Source organism: Melampsora larici-populina, assembly GCF_000204055.1.
Source record: "Melampsora larici-populina 98AG31 unplaced genomic scaffold MELLAscaffold_39, whole genome shotgun sequence".
Lineage (NCBI taxonomy): Eukaryota > Fungi > Basidiomycota > Pucciniomycetes > Pucciniales > Melampsoraceae > Melampsora > Melampsora laricis-populina.
In genome coordinates, this window is record NW_006768803.1 from 412,357 (window position 1) to 436,464 (window position 24,108).

At 41.9% G+C, this 24,108-nt stretch overlaps 5 protein-coding genes and 1 pseudogene across 6 annotated transcripts; 2 read left to right on the top strand and 4 right to left on the bottom strand.

Annotated features, from left to right (window-relative positions):
- Positions 1 to 1,878: 1,878 nt before the first annotated feature.
- Positions 1,879 to 3,887, top strand: MELLADRAFT_109821 (uncharacterized protein; the record flags this gene model as incomplete). Its single annotated transcript, XM_007413824.1, has 3 exons — positions 1,879 to 2,230; positions 2,616 to 3,224; positions 3,745 to 3,887. 3 exons carry the CDS (start codon positions 1,879 to 1,881, stop codon positions 3,885 to 3,887), a joined length of 1,104 nt encoding a protein of 367 aa, XP_007413886.1.
- A 462-nt stretch (positions 3,888 to 4,349) lies between these two features.
- MELLADRAFT_117481 (uncharacterized protein) lies at positions 4,350 to 5,993 on the bottom strand (the record flags this gene model as incomplete). Its single annotated transcript, XM_007413904.1, has 2 exons — positions 4,350 to 5,059; positions 5,154 to 5,993. 2 exons carry the CDS (start codon positions 5,991 to 5,993, stop codon positions 4,622 to 4,624), a joined length of 1,278 nt encoding a protein of 425 aa, XP_007413966.1.
- A 676-nt stretch (positions 5,994 to 6,669) lies between these two features.
- MELLADRAFT_124547 lies at positions 6,670 to 7,434 on the bottom strand (annotated as a pseudogene; the record flags this gene model as incomplete). Its single annotated transcript has 4 exons — positions 6,670 to 6,799; positions 6,880 to 6,938; positions 7,011 to 7,153; positions 7,227 to 7,434. Coding segments are annotated over 4 exons (540 nt in total).
- Positions 7,435 to 11,972: 4,538 nt separating this feature from the next.
- On the top strand, positions 11,973 to 13,962 carry MELLADRAFT_90672 (uncharacterized protein; the record flags this gene model as incomplete). Its single annotated transcript, XM_007413825.1, has 4 exons — positions 11,973 to 12,555; positions 12,620 to 12,761; positions 12,824 to 13,203; positions 13,295 to 13,962. The coding sequence occupies 4 exons, from the start codon at positions 11,973 to 11,975 to the stop codon at positions 13,960 to 13,962; spliced, it is 1,773 nt and encodes a 590-aa protein (XP_007413887.1).
- A 924-nt stretch (positions 13,963 to 14,886) lies between these two features.
- Positions 14,887 to 15,750, bottom strand: MELLADRAFT_66068 (uncharacterized protein; the record flags this gene model as incomplete). The annotated part of the gene is made up of 4 exons (XM_007413903.1): positions 14,887 to 14,916; positions 14,994 to 15,146; positions 15,199 to 15,588; positions 15,703 to 15,750. 4 exons carry the CDS (start codon positions 15,748 to 15,750, stop codon positions 14,887 to 14,889), a joined length of 621 nt encoding a protein of 206 aa, XP_007413965.1.
- Positions 15,751 to 16,242: 492 nt separating this feature from the next.
- MELLADRAFT_66069 (uncharacterized protein) lies at positions 16,243 to 18,382 on the bottom strand (the record flags this gene model as incomplete). Its single annotated transcript, XM_007413902.1, has 6 exons — positions 16,243 to 16,555; positions 16,614 to 16,945; positions 17,143 to 17,334; positions 17,360 to 17,758; positions 17,823 to 18,158; positions 18,221 to 18,382. 6 exons carry the CDS (start codon positions 18,380 to 18,382, stop codon positions 16,243 to 16,245), a joined length of 1,734 nt encoding a protein of 577 aa, XP_007413964.1.
- Between the last annotated feature and the right edge of the window lie 5,726 nt (positions 18,383 to 24,108).

Below are 24,108 nucleotides of genomic sequence, written 5' to 3' on the forward strand. Positions count from 1 at the left end.
TTTCCAGATGGGTTTCTTGATCAACAAATTCATGCAAACATCGGAATGTCAAAAAAAAACTGGTTACCCACCTGCGTGTGCTTATACTCTGGTTTGCCCCGTGGGCTGTCAATCGGAAATCCTCAAAGCAAATAAACCCTTTTAGTTCTCTTGCATTTAGGCAATTCCCTAGCTCAAGGACCTTGTAATCGCCACTCACACTGACACTTGTACTTGATTGACTCGGAAAAAAACGCTTTGCAAGTAACCATTTCAGCAAGATATATGCGGACGGCAAGGCGTCGATATAGACCTAGCGAATGGATGATTTTTTTAAACTGGTATACAACACAACTTGATGAAGTACTTACTATCAAGACATTTTAACTACAACGATAGAGACATGGTATATGTACTTCAAGTATCGCTTCTGAACTTATGACACTTTCGATTTAGAAATTCCTCAAACGATGCTCACATAAATGCATCACCAGTACTCCTGATTGAGTCTGAGTTACTGATATAAGATCCTGATCAATTTTTTTCGTTTAAACATAAAACTCCAGTTCGTCGTACAAAGCACATTAAAAGACACTCCACTCAGATGAATTTGATGGAGAGTTTAATAATCTTCATAAAAAATCGGATCAACAGTTTCCTTCAGTACCAAAACCTCTTGTGACCTTGTGTCCAGCATTCCCCGCTTTTAGACAGGAACATAATCGATTGCGACAGCGAAAGAATCGTGTACAACATAATTTTGTGATTCGAGAAAAGAAACTATAGTTTTGAGTTCTTTAGTCTAAGAAGTTGTTAAGTACAAAATGAACTTTGCGAGTGTGATCAACAAATTGAAGTATGGAAGAAAATCAAAGATACATACTCTTTCAAGTTTAAGTTGATGATCAGATTCGGAGATTTATCGAAGTTGTACAAAAATTAAAAAACTCAGAAACTCAAAAAAAGAAAACAACTCTCCGGAGGTCCAGCCTGTTCCAAGCTTGAAGGTTTTACAAAAATCAAAAGTGACCAAGTTTAACTTTTTTTTTGTTGTAAAAGGACCAGTTCGAAGTTCTGTCGAATGAGAGATTGCCAAAGAGAAACTAAAAATCAATCTTCAACACATTAAAGATAGAAGATTGATCTGAATTGACCCGAAGTAATATATGATATGTGAAGATTGAGGGATGATTCCTTTGATATAGTTCTTCCAATAAGTCTCCAGAGATCTTTTTCTATATACAACTAGAATTGTCATCAAATTGAAGTTTATAAAACCAACTCATCAAATTGTATTCGGACAAATTAATAATCAACTCAATCCCGAAACCAATCATGAGTTTCAATCTTTCGCGTGTTATTGAATTGATTCAATCAGCTTTGAATGAGTTCTTCACCTACAAAATTAAATCTCATCAAGTTTTAGTTCTGATGTTGATTTTGCAAAAAAGTTTTCGGACTAACAAGATTTTCTTAGCTAGAGAGTTCTTAAACTTTTCTCTCTTTCCTCACTCATCGTCTCTTCATCACCTTTTCTAAAGAAACTTTCATTACCAACAAAACTAAAACCTAAATACTTTAGTTGATCCCCCTTCATCATGAGCTTTAAGGAGAACGCACTTATATTCCATTCAGGGATTTCTATCTATCTTATCTCTTTCAATCTCCCAAAGCAAAGGTTCTCTTTTATCAATTCTTGATTGATTGATCTTCACCTTATAAATATATTATATACAAATTACTTGATTCCTTTCTGATAAACTTGTTTGTGATTCGTATCTTTGGATAGAAACAAGTTATAGATAAACCATCGGTTCTTTGTGATTATCCTTTCCAATACCCCTTCTCTGTGTTTTCTTGATAACTTCTTCCCTTTCAAATAATCCCTTTCAATTGATCATGACTTTAAAAGTTTTTGATCATCATCATTCGAAATCAAGACCTTTGTTATCAAACTCACCTTTAATTTTGCTCAGTAATTCGAATTTCTCAACCTCAACTCCAACCACCACCACCATTTCACCAATTAACGATTCTCATTGTATCTTAAATCAAAAAAGGGTAAATGATTTACCATCTACCGCTACTAAGAATCATCATCAACTTTATAGTACCCTTTCAAATCAAAATCCATTCTTTATCAAACCCACCAATACCAATACTTTGACTCAACAGCTTAGTTATTATTATCCTATCATCGGTTTACCTAATTGGAATCAATCCAATCCTAACTCTAATACTATACCCAATGGTTTGTCTCTCTCTCTCTCTCTGTGCTTTTCTATATAAATCCTTCTCTTCTTCCTCCTTCTCTCTACCCAAAAATCTTCATCCTCTTATCACTTTTCTTAATTAATTCTGATCGTCTACTGGTTAGACTTACTAAACTAATATAATCATTTTTCTTTTTCTTTTTGCTTTCTTGACGAAACTAATTCATAACTTTTTTTTTCGATTGATTCGATAAACTCTTCTCCCTTAATACAATTTAAATCGCCTTACTTCTTTAATTAATCTTTCTTTCTTTGAACTTATAATTTCAACACTATCTTCAATCGTTTGATATTTCTTTTCTTTTCATTGTTAAAAATCATTTCTTTAATTCTTATATATAATCATTTTGTTATTATATAAAGGTCTTAAGAAAAGAGTTATACCACATTTAATTCCAACGATTTCAATGAATTCTTTAAATATGTTTCCAACTTCATCAAACCAATCTATTCATAATTATTTAGATTTAAATTCTATTCCGAGTTATACCAATCCTTCCTCATTCTTAACGTCTCAAGAAGATTATGATCTAAGTTCATTTAATCAATCTTATCAATCATCACCACGACCAGAAACTAATACTATTTCAGTTTCTAATGATGAGATCAACTTCAACGAGATCAAAGTCACTAACAATCAAAATCAATATAGTACACCTAACAAACATCAAATCGAGCTTAATGAGGAATTCCTTGCAAACTTGAATCAGTTCGTTTTCGAAGCCCAACAATTAGATTCGACTCAAACTGATTACAATCCATCGATGTATGATCAATCATCCTTCAATCCATCAGACTTGATGAACAATTCATCATACTTGAAAACTTTAAATGATGATCAAGTATTACAAGAAGAAGAAGAAAGGAATTCTAATAAAAGATCATTTGAAGAAACTCTTGAACAAGTTCATCAAAGTCCAACTTTAAAAATCAAAAAAAACAAATTTAACCAATATCAAACTGAGAATGAAAGTATACAACAAGTTGAGAATGAAGATGAGAATCTATCATTAGCTTTACAACAAACCTTTACCGAATTTAATTATTTAACACAAGACACCCTCAATGCGAGTTTTTCAAATTATTTAACGATCCCAAACCAAAGACCTACGACTTCATCATCAATCCAATCAACTAATTCATCAACTTCTTCTGCTCAATTCAACCCTCATTTCACCCCGAGTTTTGAAGATTTCGATTCTCAATTCGGGTTAAAACCCATCTTAGACTTTAATCAATTCTTATCACCTCATCCTTCAACCAACTTACACCTTTCAACTCATCCTAATCATAATCTGAACCTAGGTAAACCTCCGATCACTAAAGGTTTCATTTGTCCTAAATGTAATAAATCTCATAGTCGTCAGAGTAACCTTTTGGCTCATTTAAGAGACACTCATTCAACTGAAAAGAAAAGTAAGTCATCTTCTTCCAATTGAGGAGCATAATTTCAATCAATCATTGATTTGGTTTGGCTTCTTTTGTTCATTAGTTCAATGTGATATATTAGGTTGTCAGAAAGCTTATAAAAGAGTATCAGAATGTAGAAGACATAAAAAAGATATCCATGGAATTCCTTTACCAAGTGAAGTATTAGGTAAAGTTAAAAGAGTTAGAAGAAACTTTACGAATTAAATACCCCTCACTTTTATTGTTCCTCTTACTGGATTTTTTTCTTTTCTTTGGAACTTTTTTTTTTCGAACTCGTTCTTTTTTCTCTCTCTCTCTTTGGAACTTTTGATTTTCTTTTCTCTTTGGATTTTTTTTTGTTTAACTTAACTAGCTTAAGGTTTTTGAAACTTTTATGATAGTCTACCAAACCAACTGGATTGCTTTTTGTTTATATATATGTTTGTTGTAAACCAAAGGAAACAAAAAGTAAAAAAAAATTATTAGATTTATAAAATGTTTTTAAAGAATGGAACTCAAAAAATGTAGATATGAAATTCTTTTGTTCTTGTTCTTGTTTTTTTTGTATTTGTTTTCAATTAAATATTTTTTCTTTAAACGATTGTTTAGTAAACAATTGATTATTTTAAATCGTTTTTATCTCTTTGCGTCAAAATTCGATGGATTTTTTTTCTAAAGGACTTTTTTGAGAATATCTTACATTAAAAATTTGACGCATTTTTTGAAATCTTGAGTAACAAAAGAGTAAAAGAAAAGGCTCAACTTCCATAATCGAAGATGAGAGACACTGATCGGAGAGATATCAAGTTAAAACATGAAGAGCATCTAATTTACTTCAAATCAAAATAAAGAAACCCCGACACAAGACAACTTCACGATCCACCAACCCCAAAGATTCTCCTGAACTAAATCAATTTCATCACTTCAATCACCCAAATCCAAATTAAAGAAAAGCTTTCCTAAGCTTCGAAATTCTTCCAAGCATGTTTTTCAACTTCTTTTAATTTTCTACCTTTAGTAGATCTAGCATTAGAAACAAACCCGTTTGATTTACCCAACGATTTCTTTCCTTCAACTTTCCCTCTTCTAATCCCACTCAATTCCCAATCTTTCCAAAGATTTCCTTCAATCTTTAATCCACGTAAACCAGTCTCAGTTAAATCTTCGGTTAATTGATAAGTATGTTGATCTGAAATTAAGTTTAATCCTTTGGGTTCTCCTCCTCTGACGGCTCTTAATCCGTATTTTGAAATTAATTGAGCTCGTTTGGATTTTTGGTTTAGGTTGGTTTCTAATGAGTTCGCTTTTTGTTGAGTGATCGAATTCACTATTGTGGGTAATTCGTGTAAAGATTTAGAGATCACTTTCGCTTGTCTTCGTTTAGCCAATAGACGAGCCTGAAAGAAATGAACAAAGCGGGTAAGTAAGAGTAAAAACAAATCCTGACAAGATCTCATTAAACTTCAAAGAAAGTTTTAAAACAAAATTTACCTCTTCAAGTGCTCTAGCTTTCCTATTACGTTGAGCGGTAGTTTTTTTCTTTTGTTTTTTAACTTTCTTAACGAATTGGTCATCTGTTTTCTTAGAATCATCAATTTCACTTTCATCATCTTCCATAAGCTTATCCACATCTTCTTCACAAAACTCCCATGATTCTTTAGTTCTACCTTCAGCCAAAGATTTCTTCATGTTTTCTTTAACCGATTCTAATTTCCGAGTTTCATTTTCTTCGATTTCTAATTTTTGATTTGCTAAGTTTAAAACTTGTTGATGGTCTTTAAAACTTGGATTATAACTTTGACCTGGATGTGGTGCTGGGATCGAAATCAATCCTGGTGCTTCTGATTTCAAGGTTAAAGTTTCCGTGACTTTATCCAAGATTTCATGTTTTCTTAAATATGATGGTGCTTTGACAGGTATAATTGGGATCTCTAAACTCGAATCTTTTGACCATAAATTATCTTCAGGTGCAGGTGGTGGTCTAATAGCCACAGCAGTACTACTTCGACCTTCATCAATCAAAGTAGATTGATATTTTTTTCTCAACACCATCTTTTCTAATCGTTTTCTTTCTTGATGATTTAAAAGTTTAACTTTATAGTTTTTTGATTTTTTTGGATCTGTGATTTGTTGTCTAACTCTTGAAACTAAAGCTGTCGTGTTTTGATTGTTAGCAACTTCATTTAAGATTTCATCTACTTTTAATGGTTTGACTCCTTTACGTGCTCTACCTGATGCTGTACCATGTAAAAGTGTATGTCTGATTGATTGAGATCCATGGGTGTCTACTTGGAATAAGTCCATATCGTTATTTGATTGAGGATCGATCATGTTGAGTTGAGTTGAGTTGAGTTGAGTTGAGTTGAGTTGAGTGGTTGAAGTTGGTAAATGGTCAATTGCAATTTCAGTCTGACTCACTCGATTGAAAAAAGTTTCATTCTGGCCCACGAAGAGCGGATACAGGACTCGGGTCGGGTGTCGGTACACCACTTCGCGCCTCGGGGTAGAACTGCGCGGGTTCAAGATCACCCCAAAAGTGGTCTCAAATCACAATTTTAAAAAATTGAATTAGGAGTGATCCAAAGTCAAGTGGAATTGGTGTTTTGTAGTGACAAGCTTAAGGATACTATCGGTTGTTACATATTATCTCAATAATATCAGAGTTGGTCAATGATGGTGATAAATCATCAATGAAGCATTAATCAGAGGAACTTGAAATAATGCCATTGAAAGACTCAATTCTTCCGATGAGATAAAAAATGTACTCAAAATTCATATCTTTCATACGCTGTACTTCAAGAAAGTTCAAAGGAATTAAAGAAAACATCTTCACAATAAACCACCGCATGCGGGTTGAACAAATGAGTAACAGTAATGATATCGTGTTATGGAGTTCAATAAGTTTTGATTAGCCAACAAATCTTGTAGCCAGACCTTCACCTGGAAGATCCGCTTCTGATTCGAATTCAATCTTGAATGAATGAAGAAAAGAATGAAAATCCTTATATCAAAGGTTTTGATTAGTATCAGGATTTGTACCATCACTATAAACTCCGTGTCTATCCTCATATCCTGCTCTACCAGTTTGTGGATTTCTGATCGGACCAGTTCCTACACCTGGTTCACCTCCCAAGTAACTATTGAAGTTTAAAATTTTTGGATTTATGATTAGCGATTGGAGATTCAAGAGAAGTGAACTGATATTGAAAAGACTTACTTCCAATAGAATACATCGTAGTCCTTATCCACCTCCAAGTCTGATACATCCGGAGCAGACTGATAAAAAAAAGTCATCGGATCAACAAAAGGGTTTGGGGTAGGAACGAAGAGATTGGGGATTCTACGTACTCTGGTGGCATAACATGTACCATAGGGTGCCCCATGATACGTAGCTTTAGAAGGATCGATTTTGAAGTAGGCAAAAACTTGTCCTGTGACTCTCAAGTTGAATGCACATTCTCAAGCTTGGATCCCATTAGATTGCTTGGCGACTAGAAATATATAGATATATTAGATTTGAACGTGAATTAATTTCTGATCCATGATATTTATTTATGTACACACCTCCATTCTTTGAAATCCAATTAGCATTAGGTTTTTTACCAAGATAATGACCCGTAGCATGTAAAGTTTTAGCACCGTTTCCCACAGGCACAGGCTTAGGTCCATGTTCCTCGTGAAATCTCTTTGGTTTACCATCAAGGGATCCCATTGAAAGGATCAGGGTGATGAAGGCAAACAGAAGGAAATGACGATTGAAGAAAGCAGGCATATTTTTCTAAAATATGGCTTGAAGCTGGACTCAAGAATAGATAAAGCACTGAGATTCAGAGAATAGACGGATTTTAGGGGTGTAGCTCTACGTCGTTTATTCAAAAGTCTCAAAGGAGATAAAAAATGTTACTGGAGATTTGGTAAGGAATGAAGGACATGATTCGTTAAGAATTATATACTACAAAGTACCTGATCGGATCTATGAAAACGTTTACAATGTAGGGATGGGTATAAGTTCTAATCTTGCATTTTCCATCTCGAACAAATTCGTCTTGTTGGAGATAACCGATTCTTCCATCGCCTAATACTCGAAATGAAGATAGATTTGATTAAAATCACTCTGATGTCGTATACAAAATTGTGATGGACGGGCCGAACGGTTACATTCTTTATGCACCAGAAGCGCGGAAAATAGCTCGAAGTATAATAGATTATCTTTTGTTCGAGTTTGCTACTCAGGCCGAGGAAAATACCAATGTATTGCGTAAGACGTGATGCGATCAGAAGCTCGGTGTCGTCATGCATACGTAAAAAGGACCTGCTTTTTGTTGGCTGGATTCCCTGCAGTGCCGACTTGGGACTTGGGTGATCCTCAAATCTTGACTTAAAAGAATGCGTCATATGAGTTCGGAGATACTCCGCTCTCACTCTGTGACTCGATGTTCTATCCATGTTACAAGCTCTCCCAGAAGCTCACAGAAGTCTGGATATGGGGTTTCACTCAATGGGAAATGCTTTCCAGAAGAAGGCCCGATAAACAACATCGTTTTAAGACGTTAAAAACAAACAAACCTGAAGGAAATAGAACATGTCTGACCAATGATCATGCAGTCAAAAATACTCAAGGAATACACCACAGGAGGCTTTTGAAGAATGGTCTGACCCGGCCTCAGAATGGTTGGTACCGGCTCCATGTTTGCCCTGTGGACTGGAGTAAGCTGTATATACAGGACCCCGGAATGCCCCTACAAAGCGGTAGGCCGGAGGATCCGGGGAACCGCTGAATTCGCTCTGGGAATCTGGGAATCCTGCCTAGGCCCATGAGGTATGGGTTTACAACTGTGCTTAGAGCATCCGCACTCGTGCGGTAAGTCGAGTGCGGTAAGGTAAATTTTACCGCAAATGCGGGGCCTCTCCCACACTGGTGAGAAATTAGCCCCGCGGTAGTTATTTTTTGATCGATTTGCGTTAGCCAATCGGTAACTTTACCAATTGGCTACCGCATGCGGTATCCGAGGGTAGCCCTGTCACTAACTTCAAGACTCCCCAACTCAACTTCAACACAACTCCAACTTGCTTCCTCTCAACCCACAACACCCGATTCGAGATTCATACAATGGCAACCCAAGAATCAGAAGAATCAAAAACTCGCACGCGTGGTGCAAACTGGACAGCGAAAGACGAGGAGCAGCTTGCGAAATCTTACCTTCATATCTCGTCTCAAGCCGAAATCGGAACCGGCCAATCTTCCGAGGTGTTCTTTGAAAAGATCACCAAACACTTCAACCTGCACACTGATCCTCCCGGCACTGATCCTCCTGGGCGTTCAATAGCCCAAGTTCAAAATGGGTAAGTTAAATCTTAACTCGTCTTTGATTGATATGTTTTTAAGTCTTTTTGTTTCACAAAGTTGGAATGCCCTCCGAACTTCAACTTTGAAATTCTCGGGTTGTTACGCTAGAATCAAGCAGTCTCCCCGGAGTGGGAGCAATCTCATCGACATGATATGAGATGCAAAGGCGTTATACAAAGCTGAAGACAAGAAGAAACGTGAATTCAGGAGCGAGCTCGCATGGGAAGTTCTACGACACGAACCCAAGTGGTGCCCAGTCCCTCCATTCTCTAATTCCAGTTCAGCAGACGATTACAAACACACCGCTACTCGTGCCTCTAGCCCGACTCGTCCTCTGGGAAAGAAGAGCTGCAAGCGTAACCGACTGAGCGAGGCTAAGCGTGCACGCGAAGAAGACAATGAGGCTTTAGCTGAAGCCAAGGCAGAAGTCAAATCCCTTCAAGAAAGAAGAGTCTCTGCCATGGAAGAAGCTAATCGATTGGCCAAAGAGATGCAGACCACCGAGATCATGTCAAAAGAGATGGAGATTTTGAATCAAGATGAATCCAAAATGAACGAGGTGTCTAAAAAATTTTTGAAGAAGATGAAGGCTCAAATCCTTCTCAAGTATGAAGATGGGGAAGCAGATGGCTCTTCTAGTCATGTGTAGCTGTCTTTTAATTCATTGAAATCATGAGTATGTTAAGTTTCTGACTATCTTATTCCCTTCAGCCAATGTTGATTGATATTAGTCTACTTTACATCTAGTTATATAGATTTTGAAGATAACTTTAGATTGATCGAGATGAAAAGCCATCCTGTGGATGGCTTTTAGATGGATCGATTGCTTTTAGATGGATCGATTGCTTTCAGATGGATCAATTGCTTTTAGATGGATCAATTGCTTTTAGATGGATTGATGGCTTTTAGAAGGACCGATTGCTTTTAGAAGGATTGATTGCTTTTATTGATCTAGATTGATTTCTTGTCGTTTGAATTGTGAAATGTAATTTAAAGATATGTTTGGATCTATTTTAGAACGATCAAAATTCAATTCAACTAAATCATTGATAAAGGGGAACTTTGCAAAAGGGGTTGATTATCTACATTTGTTTTCAATATCTAGAATGATTATCTACATTTGTTATTGATATCTAGAATTGTATTTAAAAATTTCCTTTGTTAGAATTGAAGAAATCAATTTTTCCTTGCTTGTCTACAAACCCCCGTGTGCCAACCATCCAGCTGTGATGAGATCTCGAGTTAATCTTAAATGGACTTCACTATCCTGAAGCTCTTGAGACGCACTGATGTAAGTGGTAAGTGATGGTGCGAGACAAGGGTCTCTAACATTGGGAACTACTTGTACTTGACTGTCGTAGTCCGTAATAATTGGGTCTTTTTCTAATCTTTCCTCGACAACCATATTGTGTAGTATGATGCAGCAATACATGATCTGCCTGAGATCACATATCTTCCAAAGCCGACCGGGTTGCTTTATTATTGCCCAACGAGCCTGAAGAATTCCAAATGTGCGTTCAATGTCTTTTCTTGCGGATTCTTGCCTTTCGGCAAAGAAAGATGTTGCAGGATCACCCGGATGTCGAATTGATTTGACTAAAACCGGCCATGAGGGGTAGATACCATCAGCTAGATAATATCCTCGTGTGTATCTATTTCCATTGATTTCAAAGTGAAGATTGTCTTCCGTTCCTGTGCAGATACATGAACCAAATTGTAAATATAATCCTAACCATTTTGATCAAAAGAATGAATATGAACACACCCGAGAGAAATCTTGAAAACAAAGGGCTTGAATTCAAGATATTGATATCATTGAGAGATCCAGGTGATCCAAAAAAAGCGTGCCAAATTCTGCAACTTTTTGAAGCAACCGCTTCTAGTACTATACTCGGTGATTTCTCCTTGCCTTGATACCGTCCTTGCCAAGCACTGGGACAGTTTTCCCATGCCCAATGCATTCCATCGATGGATCCCTTACAACCAGGAAATCCCCGTTCTTCATATTCTTTCGTAATAGTCACTAACTCTTCCTCGTTTGGGGGTCTTAGAAATTCCGGACCGTAGATATCAATGATTGCTGAGCAAAATTTCTTCAGCGCTTTGAGAGATGTACTTTCAGCTATCTTTAGATACTCGTCTGTTGCGTCCGGAGGTACTCCATACGCAAGCTGACGGAGAGCGGCAGTGACCTTCTGCTCAGTTGATAGACCATATCGTCCTGTACAATCCTATTTGAAGAAAGAATGAATGAGAGTGAAAAAAACAAAGCAACTCAATCAAGCTCACAGGTCTTTGTTCCCAGTACTTATCATGCTTTACTAGCCGGGCGCAGATGTCTTTGAACATATCACTGGGCATTCGAAATCGACGTTGGAAGGTCTCTTCATTGTATCTTGGGTTTTCGGCGAGGTAGTCTCTGTGAAGTTGTGCATAGGCTTCTTCTCGATCCCTGTATACCATAATTTTCTTTTTCTTTGGGCGTTCATCACAGTTATCTTCTAAGCTGAGGTCTTCATCCATATCATCTAGGTCCTCTTGAATAAACTCTTGTGCTCTCTTGAGGTATCTTGAGAAGGACGTGCTCTTTACCATCGTGATTTATCAAAAAAAGCTGTGTGGATTTGGTGGGGGATTGTGCAAATGCGTGGATGGTGGATATTTTGAGTTAGTAAACTTTGATTACTATCAACCAGTGTGGAAACTCAAATTATCCCTCGAAGATAGTTAACTACTCTGCCATTACCTCGACACGAGTGTGAAAATTGGTCGAGGTAACTATTTTTTTACTTAATGTAGCGGTTGCTACCGCAAGAGACCAAGTTAACAACCGCAAACGAGTGCGGATGCTCTTAGGCCTGGGACTCAGAGGCAAAGTCAAAAACCTTTTGGCCTTTAAGTCAAGTGTTAAAACCAGCCCGGCTTGCACGCGGTCCACACCTTTCAAGCAATTGACATCAGGTATGCCTCAGGTTACGTTCGATCGACCTCACACCAAACCACCAAACATTGGCCACGTCAGTCAGTACCACACTCCACACCCCTCAAACACACTTCCTCCAACCAACCCCAACCCAGCAATGCTCTTACGTGATTTTGTCAACCAGCTCATAGGCGAATCTCCTCAGCTCGCACTGACCCTGAGTGTCACGGAGTTTATACGATTTACTGTCCTTGCCGCCAAAGTCCAACAAGTTGCTGGTGATTCCCTACGACTCAAATCGACTCGAACCACGGTCATTCCCTTTCTTGCCTCAGCTCTATCACTTGAATACCCCAAAGACTTAATGGCCGACTTATGGCGGCTAGCATTTCCCCACTTACCCGGATGTGATATTGATACCTCAGCTGCTATTCGAGAATTTGGTCTGCAACCAACTCTTACGTCGACCTCGAAACTGCTGGAAAGGTTCTTACGTGCACCTTTCACTAAATGTATCTCTTGCCCGGAACAATCCACCTTACACGTTCATTCACGTATCAATGGTTACCTCTATGACACTGACGGTACGCACGCTGTACAGACTGTCATCCTGTGTTGCTCCAGTACGTACTTTACCTTTAAAGTCTTGAGTGACTTCCACATTCAACTGACATCGGATTATATCAGACGACACGTGTGGAATTTCCTATAGGCCCAGCTATTACACCAGCCATGGTTTCCGGATCTACGACTCACAGGCCATGGGACGCGAAACCGATTATCTCCACATCCACTGCCATTATTATATGACTGCTCGTTTGGCTTACATGTTCTGAGTGATTCAAATGTTAGCACAGTAAGTTCTCATTTGATCATTACTTCACAACGCAGCAGCGTCACTTACTCACCAACAATTGTCTCTATCTCCAGTGTATCTCATTTCAATCTGGTCAACTGGTATAACCAGTTATTTGTAGAAGACGCAGCTGTAGCACAATTCGTACCCAACCAGAAATTCACCCCTTACATGTCAGATGAAGTGTGCCGCGACGGCCTCATCATTCATTCCTTGATGAAACACGCCGATCGACGAGGAACTCACCTGGCGGTTGTGTCAAGTGGGAACAACTCAATGTGGTTTGATTCTGCAATCAAAGATCATCTAGAGCGATTATCAGTGGAAGGAACCACATATCGTGATCATTACTGTAGCAGCTGTGTCCGAATAATAACCCAAGTCGATCCTGAGACCGGAGAAATCAATTATAGATGTAAGTCATCCCTCCATGTGTATCTACTTCTTTCTCAGATCTTTTATTGATCAATGATCAAATCCTTCCTTTGCACATGGCCATTTTCCAGCGATCCGTGCAGTCGTAACGGACGGTCTAACCATAGGACACTACCGTTGTAGTGCCTCCTCTCAGCAACTGCAGGAGATTGCAAAATCCTTGGGTCACCCTGCGCCAGAAGGACCTTGTACGAATGATCTTGACAATATCAACAATCGTTTCTGTCCGGAACACTTTGTTCTCCTCGGAGGGAAATGTCAAGCGCAACCTTGTCCTAATGCCGCGATTGGCAATACTGGGACCTGCAATGACAAGGATCACATCGATGCATGGGCCAACTTCAACGAAAAAATTAAATCAAACTTTTCTTTAACCTCCATCCTCAACCGACCAGGATCCTCACTTCGAGCTGATCCAACCGTCCATCTAGATGCCGATACCGCCGAATTTCAAGACCTGGCGGGTCTACAACAGGCTGACGAATCGCAAAGGGCACACAAAGCTGCAAGGGATGGAGGCGAGTCAAAGTCTTCTGGGAAATACTTGTTATCAAGAATGCGGACGCACAATGACCAACTTGTGGTCGGGACTTGTGGGATTGTATTGGGAAGGAAAACGTTTTACAACGCTGAGTCTGTCAGTGCGGTCAAGGTGAGTGTGGTTCCACCCATGGTGAGGGGAAGACAACAATGGTTGATGTTGTCTTGCTCTGGGGCTATACCTACAGGCCTTCCTTGAAGAGACTTTCCCTCGTGGTATGCCAGAGGTGGTCTTTTACGATAATGCATGTAGGTTAACGGAACATATCTATGCCGGAGACACCGATCGCTCAGCATTCCTAGGAACAGTCATTCTGGTAGATCCGTTACACCATCGGTCACATGCAGAGACCAACAAATTCTGCAAGCGATTTACTGATCCCAAGCTTTTCCCTGATATCCAAGAGGGCTCCCGTTGGTTCTTCAATGCTTCTGTTGGTGAGCTGACTAACATTTGGTACGGGGGTTTTGCCTCTATGTGTCGTGGTATGCACTCGCTAGTATACAATTTTTTTTTGGAAGAAATGGTTGACCTTCGAAATGGATGGCTGACTAAAAAATTAGACAAAAGAAAGGGCATGGAGTATCTTGGTATAGGGATCCTGAAGTGAAGACAATTGGTTTTATTAATGTTTCCTCCAAACCATGAGATTGACTTATTTCTTCGATCTATATTCTGTTCTGGAAGTGACCAACTTTAACCAAGTATAACTACCTGAAATTATACTTTACATGTAGTGATGTCCGTCATCTTACATGTGTCACCTAGTAATGCACCTTAAAAGCGTAATTCATGCATAAAGCACTTGATTTTGGCCTCAAACTAATGTGGTGAACTATGACCAGATGATAGACATATGATGGATGCACTTTCACTTTGATTTAAAAGTGAAGGTACCTTACACAAGTTTTGAGTTCGGAAATTGTAATGATTTCAATTTCAAATGAATGTCACTGCTGTTAACGGACGGGGGACAAACAGCCCAGTAATGGTCACAATACAAATGATGAACTCAAGGGTGAATTCAACGAAAGACTAGGGTGGGTGAGGGGAGGTTCTGGGGGGTTAAGCGCCAACACCGATGTTAATGGGATGGAACAACCCATTTCACTTTGAATTATATTACACTTCGATGAAAGCGTAATCAATGACCTGGGAAGAAAGAATGTCAGTTTATTTGCAAAATTATTGCAAAATCATACATTGAGGCAGGAAAAAAAAATCCTTACATCAACAATGAAACGACCTGACGCAGGGTCTTTGCCCACCAATTTGCCACTGAAAGACATTATTGCATTACTTTTGATACGCTTCCACTGGGAGCCGTGAGGGGTATAATACCCAAACCAATAGATAACCTCAAAATCAAAGGCCTCGGTAGGCTGGAAATCAAGTCAGTGAAAATATCTGAGGTGCATATGGAGTAGTACTGACCTCAGGAACAACAAACTCGTGTTCAGCTACGACAGTGAGATTCCACGATCCATTTGAATTGTGTACATTATCATACTCGGCATCCATCACCTTGCCTTTCGAAGTAATGTACGCGTTACCAGCAATTTCTTGCCGGTTGATGGTGTGGGCACCAAGGTCGCTTTGAGCCGTCTGATCATGTCGTATCATAGCTTCGCCGGAGATTGGATGTTGGCCAAAGGGGCCAAACAAGTGATAGATACGCCCCAGTTCAAGCTTCTTGTTGTCCATGGAGTAACCGTATGCTTTAAGTGGCTCATTCAAAGGCTCTCCTAACGCATCTCGCAAAACAAGGTCGGCCGCAGTGAGGCGCCAATCAACAAACTTGGGTATTTGGACTATGTTCCTTGCCTAAAAACGAGGTTATTGGATAGGATAGGATAGGATAGGAGAAAGAAGGATGGAGGGGCAAGCAGGATTAGCCAAAGATGGTTTGTACATAGCCGCAGAATAACACAATCTTACTTCGGCAGTGGTAGGTAAAATGGCAGACATCAACACAGAATTAGGCATGGTTGATGTATGGTTGTTTGGGTTATAGGATATACGATGTTTAGGTGGTGTTTTTGTTTTGCGGATTGAGTGAGTCAGATAGGTGCCCTTTATTTAAGACATTCAACGCAGGCCCAAACTCATACTCAAAAATTCAAAGGGTCCGAACTATCAGTGAGGGAATAAATCTCTCCCACAAGAAACCGTCTTCGAAACCCTTGATGAAGGGTCAAGAGAAGTCATTGTGTTGTCTGGCAAACGGCTCGTGAAGTTCAAATTAGACTAGACCCCTTAAGGTTGGATTAGGTAGGATTGCAAGAAGAACGGATTGAAGAGAAAAACAGTTGCTAAGGTATATAATGCACGAATCGAATGGGTACAAAAAGAAACTCATACATATAGAAGATACACATTTTCAAACACTTATATTATTACTAAGTCAATTGGAAGGAGTGGTGGTTTAATTGTGAAAGGGTGGAGGGTCCAACGTCTGACTTTTTTTGCTTGTCACTTTTACTCGTCGTCAGCAGCGCCCTGGCCATGGCCAGAAACTTTCTTGAACTCGTGTGACCAGAAATCACGAGCTTGAGCGACGGTGGCTGTAGGCTGAGTATCATACTTGAGTTTCATGTTGTCAGGCCCAACTAATTCGACCCAGGCACGATATCGATACATAGTCTTAGTGAGTACCCATTGATCCCCGAAATGTACCACCCATGTCTCCCTTGGGTCTCCATCCATAGTGTTGTAATACCAGGAAAGCAGGCTTGAAAGGAGTTCAGTCTTACCAGGCCAGCCTTTTTTTCGTTTTGCAGAAGCTGAGGTGCTAGAGCATTGAAACGTATGTCAGCTACATAAAGTAGTAACTCAGGGCTGGAACATACTCGGTAGCTTTTGCCTTTGGTTGGGCCTCGGTACTAGCGTCATCCTGGAGATTTTTTGCTTCCGGGGATAAAGTTAAGTCCACTTCGATTCGAGTGGGTGGGGTGGCTGCACCTGCAATCAAGGAAGTGATGGTCTGTTGGAATGAAAGACCACGGACGCTGCTGTTGGAAATGTTTGGGTGTAATGACTGTGGTTCTTGTGATTGTAAAAGCGAGGCTGATAAGTTTGGTTGTGACGAAGATTGATTTTCACAAATGGCGGGAAGATCGTTTTTTGATAAAAACGCCGAGGTTGGCATAGCTAGATGACCAGGTGTTCCGCTGGTTAAGAGCTTGCCGGATGTTGGCAGAGCATGATGAGGTACATCCACATGCGGAAGTCAAACAATGATGGACCGTTGGCCGTCTGGTAACTGGTGTGGGTAATGGACCATGGTGTCCATCTAAAATGAAACGAAACGAAAGTGTGAAATTACTGAGATCAGCATGGATTAGGAGTTTTACCACATCAAAATCGTGAACCACATACCCAGGATTTCAAAGTGTGATCCCACACTGTAAGAGCTCTGTCCCAATCGGGTCCAACGGCTGTGGTGACGGCCTGAAGGAGAAGCTCGCTCTGGTTAAGGTAGACTACCGGCCACTGAGGGAAATACGCGGCAATCGGCTTGGAGGCAGCTGACTGTGATTGAGATTGGATCAGCCAGGCACGGGGTGAAATCTGAATGACCTAATACCTAACTCACATTGACCCATAACGAGATTGTAGCCATTTTGGCAGTGTCGATGAGTGTTTCTTTTTCGTGGTTTGCTGCTGCTGCTCTGTCAGCACGATTCTTCTGGAGCATGACCATGGATTCGATTGGCATCTGCTGTCCCAGTGTATTCGCGAACTGAGCCCACTGGTGAGGGTTGGCGGCGGAAGCTGGAGCTGGAGCAGATCGACGTGGCGCTGAACTGGTGGCAGTTTGAGATGTACTCGCTGAACTTCCTTGGATTTTGCTCAACTGGGTAAATTGTTGAGCAGTGATTCCCAGATGCCGGAGTGTTTGTTGAGTGATCGGCTGGTTTTTTGGTTGAGTTGGCGCCACTTTGGAGGTTCGAGAGTGTTTTGAACAAACCATGGTCCCGTATGCTGTGCAACACTGATCAAAGATACAAACATGTCATTGACAGTTAAACCAAAACAAATAAAGGCTGATCACCCACACCGAGACAGTATTGGTGGGGGTACTCCTTGTTTTCTGCCTTTTTGTGGTTCTGCGACACTTTGCCTTCATATATCCGTTTGCAGAGCAAGCCTGTTTTGGCCGGGGATGTGCGTCCATGAGAGTCCTTCTTGGTGTAAGGTTGAAAGCGGGTGTGTTTTTGTTGAAGCACGGGAGCGTCATCGAGGATCTGCCCGTTTGGTGAGACGCGTGGACCCCAGTCGCTTTTGACCGAGATAATCGGTCTTGGGGTGCCGAGGTTGATGAGAGCCAACTCGTGGTTGAGCTGGTCACACCGCCAGGTCTTCCAGTTGTGAGCGTTTTTGGCCGTGGGACACTGTGTGGAGACATCCAGAGTGAGTCGATGGGAAAAACGCAGGAGCAACTGGTACAACTCACCCCAATAAGCCAAGAGTTGTAATTGGCCGTGTGGTAAATCATCTGGGTGGAGCACACAGGACATAGGAGGCCGGTGGGTCCTCGGCGGGCAGGTTGGGGTAGTGTTGGAATGTTGGGGTGCGCCTTCTCGTAGTATTCGTGAATGAGCGTGGGGCACACCATGTTAGGTGGCAGGATGTGATACCGCGACTTGTGTCCAATGTGAAGGTGGACATATTCATTGTCTTTTTCTGAAGGGTGATGATTGAAAACCGGCGGGCGTGAAAATTTTTGATGAAACACGGAGGCGACAAAGTAAATGCTGAGCCGGTGACATCTCAACCGGTGTGACCTGTAGGTGTTTCTGACTTATAGTTTGGGGTTTTGGGTTTTATGGCATGTTAGCTACATATGCTTGTACATATGCTGATACCGGGGGTATGTATTCCCAAATTCTCAATTCTCACGTTCCCAGCCAGATTCCCCGGATTCTCCGCCGCTCCCCTACAAAGGGTAGTCACAAAAAAAGTTCTTTTTGAGCTCTATCGGGGCTTTCCAGCATGGGTTTACACATGCCTCATTTGGTTTTTAGCCCGCTCATTGTCCTCCTCTCATCCATTTGACCATTGCCAAACACCAGTTTTTAAGACACTGTTATGACCGGCCTCTGGGTCAACGTAAGAGGGCAGAGAGGGAGAGAGACTATTGGTGACCACTACGTGATATGATTATTGTAGCATGAGGAGAGAAGTCTGGATGATATGTGGTTTGGTACAAGTGCGGCTCAGACTCTCTACATGTCACGATTCTGTGACATCCCTGTGATCCTGAGTTAGGGATCATAACACTATCCCCCCCTTTACGCCCCGGCTCCCTCTTGGCGGCTGGGCGTCTCTCCCCGGGACCTGGCATTAAAAAACCCGGCGGGAAAAAGCGTCGGTCCCTCTCCCTTACCCCCGCATCCTCTTTGATCTTTGATGTTCTTCTGATGCTTTCGGAAACCTTAAATTGAACCCGTCGATCATCTCTTTTGCATTCATCAAGTTCTCAGCCGGCTCCCACAAATCCTCAGTTCTATCGAATCCTTTACAAGACACCAGGTACTTGTCCTTCATCCTTCGACGTCGTTTATCCAGTATTTCTGCGACTTCCCATTCGGTTTCGCCGTCGATCTCTATTGGTGGTGGTAACTCCTGGAATCTTTCCTCGATCAAGTCCGGTGAGTGTTTCTTTAAGACTGAGACATGAAATACGGGGTGTACTTTACTCATACTGATTGGCAATGCTAGTTGATAGGCTGACTTTGATATTTTCTTCACTATGCTGAAGGGTCCTAACCATCAATGGTCCAGTTTTGCACTTGGTCTTGTCGTGGATATGTTACGACTGTTCAACCATACTTCGTCACCTTCATTCCAATCTGGCGTTGGGCGAACGTGAGCATCATAGTTTCGTTTCATTGTATCTTGAGCCTGAATTAACGCTTCCTTGAGTTCATTCTGTATTTCGGTGATCTTTTGTAGGCGCTCTTCCACTGTCGGGATGCATCTGTCGGCCAATGGGATCCTCCCAAAAGTTAGGTCGTACCCCAAGTTGGCTTTAAAGGGTGATACCCCCGTGGACATGTGTGTGCTGTTGTTATATGCAAACTCAGCTAACAGTAAGTGCTCCTCCCAATCATCCTGCTGATAAGAAGTGAAATGACGTAGGTATTGTTCAACAGCTTTATTGACAATTTCGGACTGCCCATCTGTTTGTGGGTGGTAGGCCGTCAACGGGTGTAGGGCTATACCTAATTGTTTACTCAGGGAATCAGTGATTTTTGATACAAAAATACTCCCACGATCCGAAAGAATGGTCTTAGGTAATCCGTGCAATCTCCATATATGCTTTATCATTAGGGAGGCCAAGTCATCTGATGTCATTTTGGTTGTGCAAGGCACGAAGTGTCCCATCTTCGTAAGTTGGTCTACCACGGTGAGTATGCAGTTTTTTCCATTCGACCTTGGCAGATCGGTAATCAGATCATAACTAATGTCCGTCCAGGGTCTTGCCGGTATTGGTAATGGTTCCAATGATCTAAACGGTAATTTGTTCGATGACTTCACCCTCAGGCAGGAATCACAGCCGTCGACAAATTTGTTAATGTAAGCTTTCATCGATGGCCATCGGTACTGCCGTTGAACCAGATTTAGTGTCTTCATCCTTCCTGGGTGGCCTGCTAATGCGCTGCTGTGTCTACTTCTCAGTATCTCAAATTTACAAGTTTTATCATTTGGTACTTCGATTCGGCCGTCTTTGTATAGGATTTCGTTATGAACTTTGTACTCGTTTGGCGTCTTGATACTTTCTTTGGATGCCAGTGTTGATTTCATCAGCTCCTCAATCCTTGGGTCAAGTTTGGATTGCTCTCTGATGCGGTCAATTATTAGGTTGTCAGTCCAAATCGGTGAGTCTGTTGCCCGTTCAATTGCATCTATCTCCAGAGTTTCACTAAATGTCGGTTCTACTACATCTTGTTCAAACCAGCTTTCGACATCCTCATGGATCACATCTTCATCTTCGAACCAAGCCTCAATACAATCAAGTTCCGCATTGAATGTTTTTTCTGATAGGTTTGCTGGTTTCAATAGACTTCCGAAGGAGAGTTTGTCCTTCGCCAATGGTTCAAGGTCCGGTCTTCTCGACAAAGCGTCAGGTTTTGTTGACTCACTTCCAGGTCTAAAGCAAATGTGAAAATCGAAACAGCCAAGGGTTTCGGCCCATCTGGCTTGTCGTCTAGTTAGTTGTTTCGTCGTCATGAAGCTTTCGAGGTTTTTATGGTCCGTGTAGACCGTGACTTCGAGCCTATTTGGATTTCCCTCCAAATAGTGCCTCCATTCCTTAAAAGATGCCACTACCGCTAACAGTTCCTTATCAAATATTTCGTAATTTCTTTCAGCTTGCACCAGCGATTGAGACAGGAAGGCGACGGGATGAAGTACTCCCTCATCATCATTCTGAGACAAGATAGCGCCCAACGCATAATCGGAACAATCGCACTCCAAGATAAACGGCTCATATGGATTTGCGATTTTCAAAATTGGAGCCGTGGTGAATGAGGTCTTGAGGGTCTGGAAGGCTTTGTCTTGGGCTTCCCCCCATACAAAAGGCGTTTTATCACGAGTTAAGTCATGCAATGGTCGGGTAATCTTAGAGAAATCTTCAATGAATCTTTGGTAAAAGTTCGAGAATCCTAGAAACCGTTGGATGTGTGTTACATTTGTAGGGACAGGCCAATCGGTAACGGCTGAGACTTTCAACGGACCCATTCGGACTTTGTTTTTTGATATCAGCAATCCTAGGTAGTCAATCTCTTTCCTGGAAAATTTACATTTTTCAGGTTTGAGCCAGATGTTGTGCGATCGTAGTATCTCAAGGACTTCCTCAACCACCTTCTCATGGTCCACCCCCGCTCGTGTGTAGATCAGTAGATCGTCAAGGTAAGCAGCTAGTTCCTTCCCGATCTTTTCCCTAAGTATGTCAGAGATAAAGAATTGGAAATGTCCTAGGGCCCCCGTTGGTCCGAAGGGCATGACTAAAGGTTCAAACTGACCCCTTTTGCAAATGAACGCTAGTTTTTTCTCGTCACCTTCTTTAACGTGCAGGTTATTATAGCCGTTTCGCATATCCAGGCACGAATAGTCTTCCGCGTCCCTCAAGCTGTCGATTAGTTCCATTGTTAGGGGTAGTGGATATCGGTTTTTGACGGTAAGTGCGTTAAGTTTCCTATAATCGAAGCACGGTCTTAAGTTACCGTCTTTTTTTCCGGTAAACAGGACTGGGGCTGCCCATGGGGATGTTGTCCTCCGAATTGTGCCTTTACTCAACCCCTCGTCGATCATGGTGTCAAGAGCGACTTCTTCAGCAGGGGATAACGGTATAATTTTACTAGCTTGAGGTGTGGCGCCAGGGATTAGGTCGACACGGAAGTCATAGCGTTGGTGTGGTGGGAGTGTCATAGCGTTCGTCTTTTGGAACATATTGATGAAGCGGTGGTATCGGGTTGGTACGAGTTCCTCTACTGGCTTCTCCTCTTTGTCCTTCGTCGCATCAGCTGCTAACTTGGCTGAGACGTTCCAGGTCGCGCTCGCGGAGGCAATTTTCCCTATACGTGATCCCGGTACAACCAGCTTGTCAACTGCCTCGAGGGATGTAGTCTCAATGTTGTGGTACTCACATCGCGGGGGCTTTGTCTCATTCAAAGTGAGAGCCCCCTCGCCAAGTGTCCTAGTATTCCCCATCTGCATACGTACGGCATTCGGGGTGGTTTTCGGCACCGGCGACACTGCATGTGCAATCTGCAAGTCAGTGGCGATCGTGGCTTCTTCGGTTCTGGGTGTTGGCATCTCGTACGGTGGGATCTGTGGTCGAAAATGTACCTGGTCGTCATCTGTGACACTGAGGGTGGGTTCTAATGCTGTATTGAACTCACCTTGCGGGGGTTTAGCGTCAGCGTAGCTAACAACCCCCTCGTCAAGATCTCTAGCGTTCCCCATCCGAGCATCCAGGCTATCCGGGGTGGTTTTCGAGTCAGACGATGCCAATGCAGTGGCAGCAAGATGGTCCTGTGTCCCCAGTGGTTCGGTTTGTTTTGATAACTGTTGTCGAAAATGTACTTGGTCGTCATCTGTGGCAATTAAGGTATGTCTCATGGTTGTATCGAACTCACCTTGCGGGGGTTTAGCGCTAGTAAAACTAACAATCCCCTCGTCACTGTCCCTAGCTTTCCCCTTCCGAGCTATCGAGCGATCCGGGGTGGTTTTCGGGTTGGACGATGCCAGGTCGATGGCAGCAAGGTGTCGAGGTAAATTCTTCCATTTGTCAGTCTTGATGTCCTTTTCAGGTGGGTGATCTAATGCGGCGATCTGAGTAAATTCTGTCTTTGGTCGTAATGTTCCAGTCTTCCAATCTATTCGGTGACCATTCTCTCGCAGCCAAGGCATGCCAAGGATAGCGTCGTACGAATCCTTGATTTTCGTGACGAGGAATCGAGTTTTGGATTCGTCGTCGTCAATGTAAAGGGAGGTATCGTGAGCAACGGTACGAGGCGCACCATCGAAGCCGTATACATCACCGGCGGTCTTAAGGCTCGTCACAGGCAACCCACTACGCTCAACAAACTTGGTACCAAGTACCTCGTGTGTCGAGCCGCAGTCAATGAGGGCTCGAGCAGGGGTGGTTTTAGATTCAGGGGATGTGGCAAAATGAGACGTGGATAGGGATATAGAGGTGAACACGCGTGGGTCAGTACCCTGAATTGCATTGTCACTAACGGTATCTATATCTCCCAGTAAGTTATCCTTGCCTAAGCCCGGGGGTGGCACATCCGTCACTCCCGAGCGTCTCCATTTTTCGACCTATCGGCTGCTGATCCTCCTGATCCTCCTGCTCCTCCTCTCATCTCTACTTCCATTGCTGCAATTTTTGCCTCTAATTCTGCCACCTTTCCACCCCCCGTTCTCCTTCCTTTCCCCTTACACCACCTTGCTCGATGTCCACTTTTCCCACATGAAAAACATAGTCCCTCTTTCACACGTTTACCGTACTCGTCAGACGAAATGGCGAATCTAGCCGAAGAGATGTCCATGGCATCGGAGGCGACTGGTCTTGGAGCATTGTAAGTTACCGTCTCGCCTCGGAGTTCACCGTCAATCGCACAGGCTAATTTTGTGATGTCTTCTAAACGTTCAAAGTGCTCCCGAATCATTGCAACCCGGACATCCGTTTTCAGGCCTTGGCGGTAGTGACTGATCAGCGTAGGAAGTTCCCAACCAGAAGTAGGCGCAAGTTGATTGAATTGGATCGTATACTCGGCCGCTGACTTTGTTTGCTTCAAGGCACGAAGGGCCTTCTCAGCACATTGTTTC